Source organism: Lacerta agilis, chromosome 9 (assembly GCF_009819535.1).
Source record: "Lacerta agilis isolate rLacAgi1 chromosome 9, rLacAgi1.pri, whole genome shotgun sequence".
Lineage (NCBI taxonomy): Eukaryota > Metazoa > Chordata > Lepidosauria > Squamata > Lacertidae > Lacerta > Lacerta agilis.
In genome coordinates, this window is record NC_046320.1 from 61552955 (window position 1) to 61570125 (window position 17171).

General features: G+C 45.1%; 1 protein-coding gene across 1 annotated transcript; it reads left to right on the forward strand.

Moving 5' to 3' along the window:
• Nucleotides 1–1017: 1017 nt before the first annotated feature.
• Nucleotides 1018–14979, forward strand: LOC117053416 (placenta-specific gene 8 protein-like). The gene is made up of 5 exons (XM_033161123.1): nucleotides 1018–1220; nucleotides 6577–6696; nucleotides 9183–9307; nucleotides 12946–13054; nucleotides 14781–14979. Exons 2-4 carry the CDS (start codon nucleotides 6588–6590, stop codon nucleotides 13048–13050), a joined length of 339 nt encoding a protein of 112 aa, XP_033017014.1. The 5' UTR covers nucleotides 1018–1220; nucleotides 6577–6587; the 3' UTR covers nucleotides 13051–13054; nucleotides 14781–14979.
• The last annotated feature ends 2192 nt before the right edge of the window (nucleotides 14980–17171 follow it).

Sequence of the window (17171 nt, forward strand, 5' to 3'; positions counted from 1 at the left end):
TAAACACAAAAGTAAAGAGAGCTAGGGAGAGAAAGCAAATAAATCAGGGATAAAGAAATGTTGTTGAGTATCCAAGCAAGTCTGCAAGGCTGCCCACCTGTCCTGCCTGGGCTGGTCCAGGAATTAGTGTTTTACTTCCTTATAGAATAAATAAAGGCAAGGATGCGTTTCATATCCTGGATATCGCCTGTAGCTCTCATATCAAAAAAGTCAGCTGTAGTCACTGAGCACATGAAACCAGTAATTTGTTTTTCTATTTATTTGTTAACAGTGTTGATATGTTTCCCTTTAACAAAGCTATCTGCATCATTTAAAATAGCAATTACCTGTAAAACATATAAGAACGCTGTAAGAACGAGAAAAACAATTTAATCAGGGCTTTTTGCCAGCATGAATTCACCTCTTTGGGACTGCATGACAACTTGGGCTGGGTGCTCCCCCTTTAAAAAAGGTAAAAAAGGCACCTCTTTTCCTTAAAAGAAAGTTCTGAATATAATACAAAAATAAAAAAAACTTTTTCACTGCCACCAAAGGAATCACAAAGAAGGTGCCAGGCGAGATTCTCTGCGGGGAGAATTTTTCTCTTCCCACCACGTCAGGAAAATTTCTCCTGTCGAATTTCTGCCTATCACGAAGTCGGAAACACTTGTACAAAACAAGGGGAGGAAACAGGCAAACTTCATTTTATTATCATTATTCAGTCTTGTGTGTTCTGTTGGGAAATAAAATGTTTCACGGAGCAATCCTAAACACCTTGTGTTCAGTGGAATTTACTCCCAAGTTAGTATGCATAGAATTGCAGTCTAGTGTGACCAGGGTGAAACCCTAGTTTAAAATAATATCTCAATGAACCAGGACTTTCTGAATGAGATCTTCTCCACACAATACACACCTACCTCCTGTTTATACAAAAGACATAAACTTAAGTAGTGCTTTAAAAAACTTTTTTCCCCTGGCATGAATAACATTTTTATTGTATGTACAATCTTGCCATTCCTTTATTACCCAAAGACCTATTTTATGTTCTTGCAAAACTGCTTACTGACTAAGTCCAGAAGGAGCAGTTATAAGCTTGGATGATTTTGACCACAACTTCCTTGTAGGGAAACAGGCAGTGACGGATCTTGGAAAGCTGCAAAGGTTGCCTGCTACAGCGGAATAACTCTGCAGTTACACTTGACTTCGGCGAAGAGGGTTCCCTGTCTCCTTCTAAGCACCAGGTAGGTGGCATGTAGCAACTTTTATCTCTCATTGAATCCTACAAGGTTATTTTGTCGAAACAAAATATAAAATTCTTTCCAGTAGCACCTTAGAGACCAACTGAGTTTGTTCTTGGTATGAGCTTTCGTGTGCATGCACACTTCTTCAGATACAAACTCAGTTGGTCTCTAAGGTGCTACTGGAAAGAATTTTCTATTTTGTTTCGACTATGGCAGACCAACACGGCTACCCACCTGTAAGGTTATTTTGTGCAATTCTTTAGAAGTTCTTAAGAGTTGACTTGGAGATGTTCTTATCTCCAGGGAGGGCACGATGAAGTAATGGAGAAAAATAAAATTACTAGAAGACAGACATAAAATTTTGGAATGCAAAAGCAGAGCTTCTGATCAATTCTGTTTAGGCATATACATACTGTATACAGGCTAATTTTATTACCAGAAAGTCCCAAACTGGCTGTCCCAAGAGTGCTTCCAGAAGGATGTTTTTTATGGAATGGGTGTCTGTCGTGCATACAAGAAATCATCAAAATGCCAGGCTGTGTTTCCTCTGCATATAACAAGAAATTACCATTTTCAGGGGAAACCCAATGTTGTTCTTGTTTTTAAAAAAATCCAACCTGGTGCCAGCTTCAGCTCTGCAATATCTCAACAACTCGTTTATGGTATTAAACTCCCATCTCAAAGCACTGCAACTTGTTTTACACGATAAGCAAATCTGAATTATACATTTGCCTGGTTTTCATAATATATTCAAGTTGCAGAAGTGGGGTGTTTGGTAAATTTGGAAGGGGTTGTGAGAGAGACCTCAGAATTATGGAAAGGAGAGCTGACAAAGTGGGCAATGGTGTGGATAAAACTGGCTTGCCAATCTCATAGGGCTGGAGTCAGATCTACCATATGTCCCATTCTGTCCCTCACATTTTAGTGGGACTTCATTGTGACTGACATCTGACAGAATATGTCTGCAGGGAGGGATGACACAATCTTTATTGAGGCAGAGGTACTCCCATGGGCAGTTACTTGAGATGTCCTTTCTACCGAGCAGAGCAAGCATGATTATTTGTGCTCAAAATGGTATCCAAGCCACAATACATTAGGGTTGCCATATGTCCGGAGCGGGGAGGCAATTTCCCAGAAAAAGCTCAACTACTCTGACGTCGATTGCCTAAAAAAAGCTCAACAACTTGTAGAAATATGGCAACCTTATAATACATGATCTCGTTTTCAATGCTGTTTGCTTCAGCAAAGGTTTTGGGCTGCTTAGTTTCCAATATCTGCATGCCCGGTAGTTTCTGCTGAAATCCTTTAACTTGTTTACAACAAATATTTTGGTCAACAACAAAAAAAATCCTTCCAGTAGCACCTTAGAGACCAACTAAGTTTGTTCTTGGTAAGAGCTTTCGTGTGCACGAAAGCTCATACCAAGGACAAACTTAGTTGGTCTCTAAGGTGCTACTGGAAGGATTTTTTTATTTTTTATTTTGTTTTGACTATGGCAGACCAACACGGCTACCTACCTGTAACTGGAAATATTTTGGTGGGGGGGGCAGGGGAGGTTGCCCTGCTTATATTGTGTTGGATAAAGCTAGTTGGGATAGCACACACAGTCAGTAGAGCATGAGACTCTTCATTTCAGAGTTGTGGGTTCGAGCCCCACTTCGGGCAAAATATTCTTGCATGGCAGGGGGTAGGACTAGATGACCACTGTGGTCCCTTCCAACTCTACAGTTCTATGATTTTATAATTCTCAGTTCAAGATGGCCCCTCCAGACGGCAATAATGCAATAACACTGAGAAAGCAACAGACTTTTTTTGCAGGCTTCTTCTTCTTCTTAAACTTTTCTCCATGGTTGTAAGAAAGGGAGACGCTGCTGTTTTTAAATGTTGACATTATTCTGCATAGATCACTGTTTTCCAAGACTCGCTAGGCTGCTGTGCCCTGAGGCTGGTTGAATGAAATACAAATCAGGCATCCTTTGACCTTTCAATTGCAATATCCTAGTGGGAATTTTTGGGCAAGGGAAAACCCGTTTCCACCTCTGCATGACCAGCGCCACCTGCCAAAATTTCCCTTTGGGGCACAGCTATGAAAATTACAGGAGTCCTGCTGTCTGCTGAAGCGGGCTTATTTCTTCATTGCTAGTTTCCCTTCTATGGTTTTGCACATTTTCAGTCTAGCTCCTGGGTCCCCCACCCTCAACCCTGACTTCCAGCTGAAAGCAGGCTATTATTTCCCTTCTTTTGAAATCTCCTTCACCCAGCCTCTTCTCTGGGAGTGCGCATTGCCTCATTCATTTTTGCCTACCTCTTTCTTTCATTCAAAACCTTGGAGAGAGTTCAGTCTGTCCTCCACAGCCGCATTGCCTCTGCAACCGATTATTTTCCTGATCTCTCCCCCCCCCAGCTTCTATTTGTTCATCCTCCTCTTCGAACCATCAGTCCTTTTGATCACGTTATCCTAAGAATGTGTGAGGATTTTGTCCGTTCTGCATTAAGACCTGATTCACCAGACCAGGGAGGGCCTTTGGGGGGACCGGGGGAAGGCAACCCCCCCCAAATATTCATGGAAAGAGCCAGGGCCCCTCCTCCCGCCATGTGACACCACACATATACGCTGCCCCCCCAATTGGGCGGAACTTGGCACACATGCGCCAGACTAATTCTTAGAGAGCCAGTGTGGTGTAGTGGTTAAGAGGGGTAGACTCGTAATCTGGGGAACCGGGTTTGTGTCTCCACTCCTCCACATGCAGCTGCTGGGTGACCTTGGGCTAGTCCCACTTCTTTGAAGTCTCTCAGCCCCACTCACCTCACAGAGTGTTTGTTGTTCAGGAGGAAGGGAAAGGAGAATGTTAGCCGCTTTGAGACTCCTTAGGGTAGTGATAAAGCGGGATATCAAATCCAAACTCTTCTTCTTCTTCTACCAAAGGCATTCTGAGCAGCCTTCTCTTGCAGTTAGGTCAAAGCGTATTTTAATTCCCTGCCTACTCCCAGTCTAGCTGAAATATTGTTCTTAAATATTACCAAATAGTTCTACAACATTCAGTCCTTTCAAAATAATTAGCATTTCCATCACGCCTTCTAATTAGTATATCTACACCAGTAAGTTTCAAAACTGTTCCAGGTTGCGGTATTAATTTTGTTGCTCCTCTCCGACTCCTTTGAAATCTAATAATGTATCAGCTGAACCATACAAAGTCCCCCCTGAATAATTATTTAACCAACCACTCCTATACATCTGGTCCAAGGTTATTTCCCCCCCCCCCAATTTTTTATTATTTTTTCAATATTATTTTCAATATTATTATTACTGGTGTTGCGGACATATAACAACACAGGACACAAAACATAGCATAGCGCATTGAACTTAGTATGTAATATAACTTAGCATAATATACAATAAATCTTATACAGCATAGCGTAGCATTGGGAAAGCAGAAGATATCTGTAATGATCCTATGATTGCTGTTATTTGCATTACCAGCAGCAAAAAAGAATATATGACTTGAAATGAAATAATGCATAAGTTGATCTCCCGGTTATTTATTCAAGTGTTACTAGAACCTGAGTTAAAAACCTCTCATGCAATGGCCTCTTGCGCCCCCATGTGGTCTGAACCACTGAGCCTCTTGGGCTTGCCGATCAGAAGGTCGGCGGTTCGAATCCCCACAACGGGGTGAGCTCCCATTGCTCTGTCCCAGCTCCTGCCAAGCTAGCAGTTTGAAAGCACACTAGTGCAAATAGATAAATAGGTACCACTGCGGCAGGAAGGTAAATGGCGTTTCCGTGCGCTCTGGCACTCATCACGGTGTCCCGTTGCGCCAGAAGCGGTTTATTCATGCTGGCCACATGACCCGGAAAGCTGCCTGTGAAAAACGCCGGCTCCCTCGACCTGGAAGTGAGATAAGTGCCGCAGCTCCATAGTCGCCTTTGACTGGATTTAACCGTCCAGGGGTCCTTTACCTTTTACTTCACAACTGCTTCATTGGGGCATGACCTATTGGGAAGGGATGTTGTGACCACGAGGACTGAGCTTGTTTTGTTTCTGTGAATAAAGAGTTAACTTCACTGACATTGGATGCAGTATTGTTTTATTGCTGATTTAACGCCTGAGTCCAGCTCCTGACACCCACATTGCCCTCAGCTCCACTTCTGCACTTTGTGCTAAGGTCTACTCAGAGGAGAATCACAGAAATAGATGGATCTAAGTTAGCAATGTCTATAAATCTCAGTAGATCTATTCCAACTAGTCTCACTAACGGTGGATGCAGTCCAAAAGGTCTAAATGGAGTTTCTAAACATGTTCAGCTGAGTGCTCTAAGAAGCCTCCCAGGATCGTAAGGCCAGTGCAAAGATTAAACATTCCGACTAAACATTCAAGGGGGAAACTTTCTGAGAGTAAAACCCTGTTCGGAAGTGTCTCATCCACTCATCATTAGGACAGTAAGAGCTGTTTGACAGTGGAACAGACTCCCTCAGTAGGTGGTAGACTCTCCTTCCTTGGAGGTTTCAAAGCAGAGGTTGGATAGCCATCTGCCATTGATGCTTTAGATGAGTTTCCTGCATTGCAGCGGGTTGGACTAGATGACCCTCGGGGTCCCTTCCAACTCTACAGTTCTAGGAGTCTAGGTTTCTATACATTTATCATGAATGCACTCATCAAGATGAGAACAGGCTTCAGCTGCCTGAGAGGTCACAAACCTGGATATCCTGCCATATACTCCTTGTGCTGCATTACCAAAACTTCAGGGAAAGAAGATAAAGTCCCTACCAGAGAGGAATAGCAAACCAAGCTGTTGGAATACACCGAAATGGCAAAACTGACCAGAAAGCTCAGGAACCAAGAAGACAAAAACTTCAATAAAGAATGGGAAAAAATTATAATTTATTTAGGAGACCATTGTAAGCAGATGGAAACATTAGCTGGATAATAATAATAATAATAATAATAATAATAATAATTTATACCCCGCCCTCCCCGGTCAAAACCGGGCTCAGAGCTGCTAACATCAAATGAATAACACACTAACATAAAATCAGGCAAGCAATTAAAATACATCCTAAAATCATATCAATAACACTTGTAATGTAGCAAATATTGTGAACAATGTGGAAAGATACAAAATATGGATTGTGAAATGATATGCAGTCGAAAAGGTTGACAGTAGGACCCATGGAGGGGATAGTGGGAAGTCTGGAGATTCAGAGAAATCTCTAAATACGGATATGTAATTTGTATTGTTATAAATCTACATTTGTAAAATCAAATAAAAATATTATTATTATTATTAAAATTTCAGGATGATGGTTGTTTGCATTTAAAAAATTATTTATTTTTTGGTCCTCTTTCTTTTCTCAGCTGTCGTTGCAATGAACACTCAGCCAGTGATCATGAACCAGCCCCAGATTGTGCTTGCCCAGCACCAAAGCCCTCAATGGCAGACGGACTTAATGGACTGTTGCAGTGACTGCGGAGTGTGTAAGTGGGGTTTCAAAGATGTGGCTGTGGTGGGGATGCCTCACTGAGCATGATGAGTTTTGTGCCGGACAGAATGCCTTTCCAGGCCACAAGCTTCTTACGATGAGAACAGCAACTGTTTCCTGCCGTTTCCGGCTGTTTACCAAGGGAAAGGCTTGCTAGGTCAGGCATGGCAGAATAAATATGCACTCCACACAGATGTTGTGCTATTCTTAATGTTCTTTGTACTCTGGTTGCTATCAACCAACTCCAGCCATCTGTAGTTCTCCTCCAATGAAGACACTGCGTTGCTGCAGTTTTGCGGACGGGCTTCACATCAGATGGGCAAATGAGGACTGTTGTTGTTCAGTCGTGTCCGACTCTTCGTGACCCCATGGACCAGAGCACGCCAGGCATGCCTATCCTTCACTGCCTCTCGCAGTTTGGCCAAACTCATGCTAGTCGCTTCGAGAACACTGTCCAACCATCTCATCCTCTGTTGTCCCCTTCTCCTTGTGGCCTCCATCTTTCCCAACATCAGGGTCTTTTCCAGGGAGTCTTCTCTTCTCATGAGGTGGCCAAAGTATTGGAGCCTCAACTTCAGGATCTGTCCTTCCAGTGAGCACTCAGGGCTGATTTCTTTAAGGATGGATACGTTTGATCTTTTTGCAGTCCATGGGACTCTCAAGAGTCTCCTCCAGCACCATAATTCAAAAGCATCAATTCTTCGGCGATCAGCCTTACTAGATCACTAGACCTACCCAATCTACACTGGAGTGGGGGGATGTCAGGCCCAGGGGGCAAATGCAACCCCTCTATCTACCCCTTGGGACTCTCCCCAGGGTACACACCCTCCCCAGAAAGTTTCCCCGGTGGGAACGCAGCCCTGAAAAAGATAGGAACGCCATCAAAGAAAAGGAAAGAAGTACCCAGCCTCTGCTTCATTATTTCCGTCACTCTCTCAAATCCTCTATGCCAATCTGTCACAGACAAGAATAAAACTTGAAACGCTTGCTATCGCTTAGGCCCCCGTCTGCCCTATACATTGAAAGCAGGATCATACCACTTCAAACAGCCATGGCTTCCTGCAGAGAATCCTGGGGATTGTAGTTTGTTCAGGGTGCTGAGAGTTGTTAGGGGTCCCCCGTTCCCCTCAGTGTGGGAATACGTTTTAAGGTGTTCCTGCACCTGTTTGCTTTATGTTTTCTTTAAGGTAACCTTCCGCATATAGCAAGGAAGGTAAAGGATCCGGCAGAAGGTTTGCTGCCTGGATCCCTCTGCGCTGGGGGCAAAGCGCGCCAATTTAGCCAATGTAACGGTCAATTAGGAGTTTCCCGCCCAGAAACTAGCCTAGAAACAACATTGTGATTGGTTGTTGTTAATGTTGTGACGATGTTTAACTTACTAATAAATAGCCTCTGTTCTCGGTAGCGTGTGTGGAGAACGCGCGAGACAAGCCAGAGAGAACATCAGTGCGAGACAAGCCAGAGAGAAACCGAAAGAGAAACCAAGCCGCACAGAGCAGTTGAGAGCTTCTTCACCATTGACTGCAGTCTCTTAGTCTTTCTTTCTTTTATTTCAAAAACGTTTATTTGGCCTTCTAAGTTTTGGCCACTATTCAGCTTAGCCTATCTTTCCTATCCGGAAACCTCTGGAATCTCCGGAACCTTCAGAAACCTTCGGAAACTTTCAGAAACCTCCAGAACTCACGACAACTACCTTCAGATCATAGCCAGCGGACCCTTTCACGGCCAGTGGGAGCAGGAACTCCGGGATTACTGGTCGTTCCATCTGCTGGCTATCCCCACACCTCAGAGAGCGACAGTTCCAGTGCTGGATTTACATACTCTATAAGCTAAACAAGCTATAGCTTAGGGCCCCACTCTCTTGGGGGCCCCCAAAAAATTAAAGGAAAAAACCTGGATGTACATTTCCAAAATATAAGATAAAAAACAAATAAAATAAAACCTACATACAGCAACAGTGTATTGTGTAGGCTGCTATGATGTAAGTCATGGGCCCCGCCTGCTAGCCTGCTCCCTAAAATATCACTGGTTTGCTCATTTCTATATATAGGGTGCCTACATTCTGCATGGACTGGTTGCATGCCAACATGTGCAAATGGCTTTAGATACCTATTAGGTCCATAAATTACCATATAGCATATATTCAACACAAAAAACAGTGGCAATTTGTTGTTGACAAAGGACAGCTGGACATATCAAGGGCCCCATTACCTTCAGTAGCTTAGGGCCTCGTCAAACCTAAATCCGACCCTGGACAGTTCCCATAATTCCCTGAGAAGATGGATTGTTATACCACTCTAAGAAGTGCAGTTCTTTAAGGCAACATAGACAAATGTTCACAAGGGGCAAGCCCTCTAAGAACTTTTGCTAGAACCTGTGATGCTTCCATTACTCTAGTTGTGGCTAACCTTTGCCTTGCTTCCACTCTCTCGACGTGACCTCCTAAAAAGGCATTTCATGCTCTGCTCTGTCTCTATCCAGGCCTCTGTGGACTGTTTTGCCCCCTTATTTTGGGGTGCCAGATAGCTTCGGCTATGGATGAATGCTGCCTCTGTGGCTCAAGCATGGCAATGAGGTCCGTCTACCGGACAAAATATGGGATCCCGGTAAGTGTGTGAACTTGAATCCTGTGTACATGTACGGAAGAGGAACTCTCAACTGCTTGCTTTTCTATTTTCGTTTGCGAAATTTAAAAGTTCACCTGCTCTTAACATTAAAAGAGGGTCTAAGAGTTCTCATGTCCTATTTGGGACATATAAACACCAGTGGTAAAGTGGTGAAGCACAGGAGCTCATCATGAGACGAAATATGAATGAGTTGGCCGAGGGTGGTGTAATTTAAAGCTTTGGCATGTTGGACTTGGGTTGGCAAGCTTGGATTTATACTCCCGATCAGCCGTAAAGTTGACTTTGTGATCTTGGGCTAATCGCTGCCCGAAACTGCCGTTCCCAGCAAATTGATCATCTGCAAGGCCACACAAATCTCACTTTACAGCACCGGGGCAAATTCTGCGCTATTGGATTGCACTGATGACCCTACTATGGCAAATAATTCCCTGACCGCATCTGCATGCCTCTATATCTCCGACAAACGCTATGGGTTGTTAAAGCAGCCAGATGGGCAGGATATAAAAAATAGAATTGTTATTATAACCAACTACTTTAATCATATTCAGAGCAGCCCCGTTGAAATCACTAGCAATGACTAACTTAGGCCCATTCCTTTGAATGGGTCTACTCTGAGTATAACTTATTTGGCTACAACCCTATGGTTTAGTTTATCTTTTAGGTTTTTAAAGACCAGCTTATGTCTTTTTATTGAAGATCAGCTTAACTGCCAGGGCTTCGTAAGAACATAGGGACCTGCCTTAGCGGTTATCGTAGATGTCCCATGTGTTGATCGCGCGATGGATATCTGTCGATCACAGCTGCCTCCCCTTTGCCCGACGCCCAGTCAGATTGCTGGCCCGGAAAGGCACGAGGCGCCTGCCTCTGTTACCTGCAAGCCTCCGCCCAGGGAGGTGAAGATGAGGCGCACGGGAAGGGCGGTGCGCAAGAGAGACAATGACGTCCCCCCTCCCTCTCCCCCTTCCTGCCGGTTCCCATGGAAAGAAAAAGCCCTCTCCCTCCTAGTTCGGCGTGGATGCTGAACTTGCCCCACCTTTCCAGCTCCAGCCTAGCTGCGTTTACTCAAAAGTAAGCCGTTGCCCCCCCCCCCTCCCCACGGAGTTCTTCATCAGTAAAGGGGGAATTGGACATTTTGGGACTTGTTGGCTTCCCGCATGCACCAAGGGCCCTGGGAGGGGGCTGGTGAGGGGGCAATAATTTATTATTTTTATCATCATCATCATCATCCAGTTACAGGTGGGTAGCCGTGTTGGTCTGCCATAGTCGAAACAAAATAGAAAATTCTTTCCAGTAGCACCTTAGAGACCAACTAACTTTGTTCTTGGTATGAGCTTTCGTGTGCATGCACACTTCTTCAGATACACTGAAGCAGAAGTCACCAGATCCTTAAATATAGTGAGGGAGAAGTTGCTGAATTGCAACTAATTACCAAACTTAAAACCATGGAGAGACATTGGATTCTTATCTCTTTATACATGACAAAGCTATCTTTAGCCATCTCACCCCTTGCCTTTCCCTGCAAGACTAATTGCAGCAGGTTTTCCACACCTATCAGCTGATCACCCATTCCCACCACCCTTCTGAGTAATACCCCTCCCCACTCCCTCACTATATTTAAGGATCTGGTGACTTCTGTTTCAGTGTATCTGAAGAAGTGTGCATGCACACGAAAGCTCATACCAAGAACAAACTCAGTTGGTCTCTAAGGTGTTACTGGAAAGAATTTTCTATTTTGAGTTCCACTGGTTAACCATTCTATGAGGAAGTCGCATCTGAAGAAGTTTGCATGCACACGAAAGCTCATCCCAAGAACAAACTCAGTTGGTCTCTAAGGTGCTACTGGAAAGAATTTTCTATTTTGTTTCGATCATCATCATCATCATTCATTCATTCATTCATTATACCCCACCCATCTGGCTGGGTTTCCCCAGCCAAATATAATATATTTAAGCTGAAGAATGACAGAGGGAGAGTGTGGTAGATCCCTGCCAGTTTTTGATATGGGATGGTGGATCACAACCTAATGGAAGTTGGACGTGCTTGGATTAGAGTCCCAGCCGGCACCCCCAAACTCGGCCCTCCAGCTGTTTTGGGACTACAACTCCCATCATCTCTAGCTAAAGGACCAGTGGTCAGGGATGATGGGAACTGTAGTCCCAAAACAGCTGGAGGGCCAAGTTTGGGGACGCCTGGATTAGACCATTGGGCCATCTGGCTCAGTGTCATCTGCAGTGGCTCTCCCAGGGTTTCAGGCAGGGACTCTTCCCCAGTCCTACCTGCTGGAGATGCTGAGGATTGGCTCTTCTGCATGGAAAGCACAGCACCTGTGCAGTGACCTGAGGCCCTTCCACCCTGAAAAAGTGGCAGCAGTGATTCTGCTCTGCTCTGAGCCGGTCTTACATAAAAGGATGCCCTGACATAATGTCCTCCCAGATTCATTATTTTGTGGGACAGCAGGCTCCATGGGAGCAGCTGTGTTTCCCATCACCGCAGCAACACCTGCAAGGAGATGAGGCCATGAGGCCATGGCCTTCTTCAGATGCATCGTGGGGCAATGAAGGGGGAATATAAGGAGAATTGGTGCAACCACATTTTCACGGTGGAAAAAAAGTGAAGAATGAGGGGTGCGTTTGTTGTTTCTGCAGTAATGAGTTATGTGCAAATGTATGTTCAGTGGAACCTTGGTTCTCGAACGGCTTAGTTGATGAAGAAATCGGCTCCCAAACATCGAAAAATTTGGTTTTTGAATGGTTTCGGGAGTTGAAAGGACTTCCAGAATGGATTAAGTTTGAGAACCAAGGTTCCACTGTATTGGTTGGACCCTCCCCTGTTAATGGGTGGCAGGGGCGTAGCAAGGTAAATTGGTACCCGGGGGCAAAAAATTTTTTGTCACACACCCCCCCCCCCAGGCATGGGAAGGTCAGGTGGTACCCGGTGCGGAAAATTTCTTGTCATCCCCCTATTGATTCCAACCCCCCCTGCAAAAATTGTTTTACGTTATTTCATATTTTCTTACAAAGGAATAATAACAAGTAATAATAAAAAAACTTTTATTTATATCCCACCCGCCCCGGCCGAAGTCGGGCTCAGGGTGGCTAACATCAGATACATAACATTGGTATAAAATCAAACAATAATTAAATTACCTCCTAAAACCATCTCAAAATCAAATTAAAGTCTAATTAGATGGCTTTCCACAGGGTTAGGGTTGGGAACAGTAAGTGAACTGAAATTTCAGCCTTCATGACATAGGAAAACAGCCAAGTGAACAGCTATTTTGGTGGAGGAGGGTCAAGATATTAACCGATATGCATGAAATTTCATATATAGCTCTATAATCCCTAGTATAGTAAGATAAAACCTTTGGAGCAGGCATTTTCAAAACAAAAAAAATTTCTTTTTTTTTTCAAAAAAAGTTTTTTTTCCCACAAAAAAATTCTTGATAATTTGTCACCCCCTCCACTATGGAACCTGGGGCAGCCCGCCCCCTCGCTCCCCCTTGCTACGCCCCTGATGGGTGGTTAACCCTAAGCCCCCCGTGAGTTTTCTTCTGCTGTGTGTATTGTTTCTCTTCCCACAACAATAATAGCACCTGAAAATGTCCTTCTACTCAACAGGGATCTCTCCTGGGCGACTTCTGTGCTCTCTGGTGCTGCCCTCATTGTGCCCTTTGCCAGCTCAAGAGGGACATCAACAAAAGAAAAGACATGGGGATCTTCTAGGAAGGTTGGTTTCATTTACAGTGTTAAATCATAGAATTGTAGAGTTGGAAGGGACCCTGAGGACCTCCTAGTCCTCCCCGCCCCCAATGAAGGTGTCCCTTATGGGGATCGAACCTGCAACCTTGGTCTTGTCAGCACCATGCTGTAACTAACTGAGCTCCTTATAAATGTTAACTATACACGAGGAATGGGGGACATTTTTCAGTGCAAGGGTCATTTCCCCTCTGGGCAACACTCTGTGGGTCACATGCTGGAAGTGTTCTGGGCCAGAAGCAAAATATCGAAACAGGCTTGGTCAGAGGCAAAAGAGTGGCGAATCCGAATCTTACCTTTGCCCAGTAGTCTAATTTCAACACACCTCTATCCTCCGTCCAGGCAAGGAAGGTTCATTATTAATCTTCAAAGACAACGTCCAGCCAGGCAAAAACAGTCAAGGTGGGAGAGAGGCAGGGCTGCTGAGATTGTGGCCTGGGGCGTGGGAATGGACTGGAGAAGGGGCATGGCCTGGGGTTTGTCCCAAGTGTCAGGTAGAGAGGCCTAGACTTGAGGTTCCACAGCCCTGCCATCAAGTACGCCATTGAGAAGGAATACTGGTGTGCACAGGTTCCTTGCAATATACAAATCACTTACAAAAAAGCTTGACCCATCCCATATGGACAGCTGCATGATATGTTGAATGGTGAATGTAAATGGTGTTGATTTTGATGCAATTTCCTTGAATGGTGAGTAGGTAAAAAGGTAAAGGTAAAGGACCCCTGGACGGTTAAGTCCAGTCAAAGGCAACTATGGGTTTGCGGTGCTCATCTCGCTTTCAGGCTGAGGGAGCCGGCGTTTGCCCGCAGACAGGTTTCTAGGTCATGTGGCCAGCATGACTAAGCCACTTCTGGTGCAATGGGACACCGTGACGGAAACCAAAGTGCATGGAAACGTCGTTTACCTCCCCACTGCAGTGGTACCTATTTATCTACTAGCGCTGGCTTGCTTTCAAACTGCTAGGTTGGCAGAAGCTGGGACAGAGCAACAGGACCTAACCACCACCGAGAGGATTCAAACTGCCAACCTTCCGATCGGCAAGCCCAAGAGGCTCAGTGGTTTAGACCACAGCGCCACCTGCGGCATTACCAGTGCCATTACATAGCCCCACTGCCCAGCCTTGTACCTTTCCCCAAGCAAACCACTTTAAAAAAGCAGCTGCAGGAAAGCCTGATCAGATTTGGGACCACAAGAAGGGCCAGTGGCGGAGCTTCATGCTCCAGCACCGGGGTGGGGTGGGGGGTGGCGGAGAGCAGGCGGGGGTGGGGGGCTGGCGTGCATCCTAGGGGCATGGCACGTCGCCCACAGGGCATGAAACGCTGCTTGCGGGGGGCGGTGCGCTCCCCCCCCGCTTTCCTCTTCCTCTGCCACTGAGAAGGGCAGAGGCTTTGTAAAACCCTTTAACACCACTTCATGGTCCCAATGAAAACCATTACCCAAAGCTTCTTCTTCTGCTGCTGCTGCTACTACTACCACTACTAGTAGTAGTGAGTCTACTACTACCACTACTACTAGTAGTAGTGAGTATCATTTGGCCCTAACATTTGCTTGTTTATATTTATATAGTGGTGTTTTTTTCTGCTGCAGGGTCCTCAGAGTGGTTTGCCACAAAACAAAACAGCTGTCCATGAAACGCGTGGGAATGTTTTCTCCCAGCTCTGCTCTGAGTGACTGGCGTTTTCTCCCTTCTCTTTCAGATTTGCACACATTCAGTAAGAGAGGGTCTGGAAATCCCTTCTGCTCATCGCCATCACCCTTCATAATCAAGTCAAACATTGCTTGGCCCATATTCTAATCTCTGAAAGATGATGCCTTGGACCTAAGATTATGGAAAAGCGTGTAGCTTTTTAGAATACATAACTATTTAAGTAATTTTGTTACTGGAAATCTGTTTAGGAATTAATAAAGAATTAGCCTTGTGCTGCGCATGTCATCCACAATGTTTTCTTGGAATGAAGATGTAGGGTATGGGGTGTGGATCTACACACAGGAAAGACAGAACTCTCGATAACATTGCAAAAGCAAAGGCTACAAAATCCCTCCACCCAACCCATGAGAATCACTGGGATTTTATCTCCCGTTTGATGATTTTAAACACAATTTATTTTCTTGTTAATGGAGAGATTAATGAAAAAATGGAGTTGGGGAAAATATGGGACTACTCTGCTACTACATAGTAAGAATAGCCAGAACAAGGACACAATCATTTATTCTGCTTTTATTTTCTTTCAGCCTAATTGCATGCTCTAACAAGAACGTAGGTAGCTGCCCTTTCTCCTATTACTTGACAAAATATCTCTTTTGGGTGTGGCACAAGGTGTCTGCCTTTCAGTTACAAAGTTTTTCAGCTACAAGGAAGTGTGCTTTAGGCTGTGAATGCTTTTAATTGCCCTGAGAACTTTGGTTTACACTTTAATGCCCGTTGGCGATATCTGAACTCATTTCAATCTGACTTCAGGCCTGGTTTGGGGAGCAAAATTGCTTTGGTCACTCTGATCCATGACTTTTGTTGGGAGAGTCACGGCGGAAGTGAAGCCCTATTGGTTCTCTTTGACCTCTCAGCGGCGTTCCATATCATGGATCACATTATGCGCCTGAACCACCTTTAGCATTTGGGAGACGAGGTACCATTTCATAGTGCTTCCACTCCTATCTCCGAGGGCATTCCGGAGAGTAGCATTAGGTGACCACCGGAGTTCTCCTGTGGGCTCCTGCAGAGTTAAACAAGAACAGAAGAGCCTGTTGGACCAGGCCAGTGGCCCCTCTAGTCCAGCATCCTGTTCTCACAGTGGCCAACCAGATGCATGTGGGAAGCATGCAAGCTGGACAGGAATGCAACAGCACTCTCCACACTTGTGATTCCCAGCAACTGGTGTTCAGGGACGCAATGCTCCAGACCTCACCTGGAATACTGTGTCCAGTTCTGGGCACCACAGTTCAAGAAGGATACTGACAAGCTGGAACGTGTCCAGAAGAGGGCAACCAAAATGGTCAAAGGCCTGGAAACGATGCCTTATGAGGAACGGCTTAGGGAGCTGGGTATGTTTAGCCTGGAGAAGAGAAGGTTAAGGGGTGATATGATAGCCATGTTCAAATATATAAAAGGATGTCATATAGAGGAGGGTGAAAGGTTGTTTTCTGCTGCTCCAGAGAAGTGGACAAGGGGCAATGGATTCAAACTACCAGAAAGAAGATTCCACCTAAACATTAGGAAGAACTTCCTGACAGTGAGAGCTGTTCGACAGTGGGATTTGCTACCAAGGAGTGTGGTGGAGTCTCCTTCTTTGGAGGTCTTTAAACAGAGGCTTGACAGCCATCTGTCAGGAATGCTTTGATGGTGTTTCCTGCTTGGCAGGGGGTTGGACTGGATTGCCCTTGTGGTCTCTTCCAACTCTATGATTCTATGATTCTATGATGGTGGGTGTAGAACATAGCCAAGAGTGACTAGTAGCCAAGAATAGCCTTGTCTTCCATGAACTTTCAAATTTTATTTTGAAGCCATCCAAGATGGTGGCCATCAATAAAGGTAAATGGTAAAGGACCAGTCAAAGGCGACGATGGGGTTGCGGCGCTCATCTCACTTTCAGGCCGAAGGAGCCAGCGTTTGTTCACAGACAGCTTTCCAGGTCATGTGGCCAGCATGAGTAAACCGCTTCTGGCGCAACGGGACACCGTGATGAGTGCCAGAGCGCACGGAAACACCGTTTACCTTCCTGCCTCAGCGGTACCTGTTTATCTACTTGTGCTGGTGTGCTTTCAAGCTGCTAGGTTGGCAGGAGCTGGGACAGAGCAACGGGAGCTCACCTCATTGCACCTCATTCAAACCGCCGACCTTCTGATTGGCATGCCCAAGAGGCTCAGTGGTTTAGACCAGGGGTCAGCAAACTTTTTCAGCAGGGGGCTGGTCCACTGTCCCTCAGACCTTGTGGTGGGCCGGATTATATCTTTTTTTTGGGGGGGGATGAACAAATTCCTATGCCCCACAAATAACCAGAGATGCATTTTAAATAAAAGCACACATTCTACTCATGTAAAAACACCAGGTAGGCCCCACAAAATAACCCAGAGATGAATTTTAAATAAAAGGA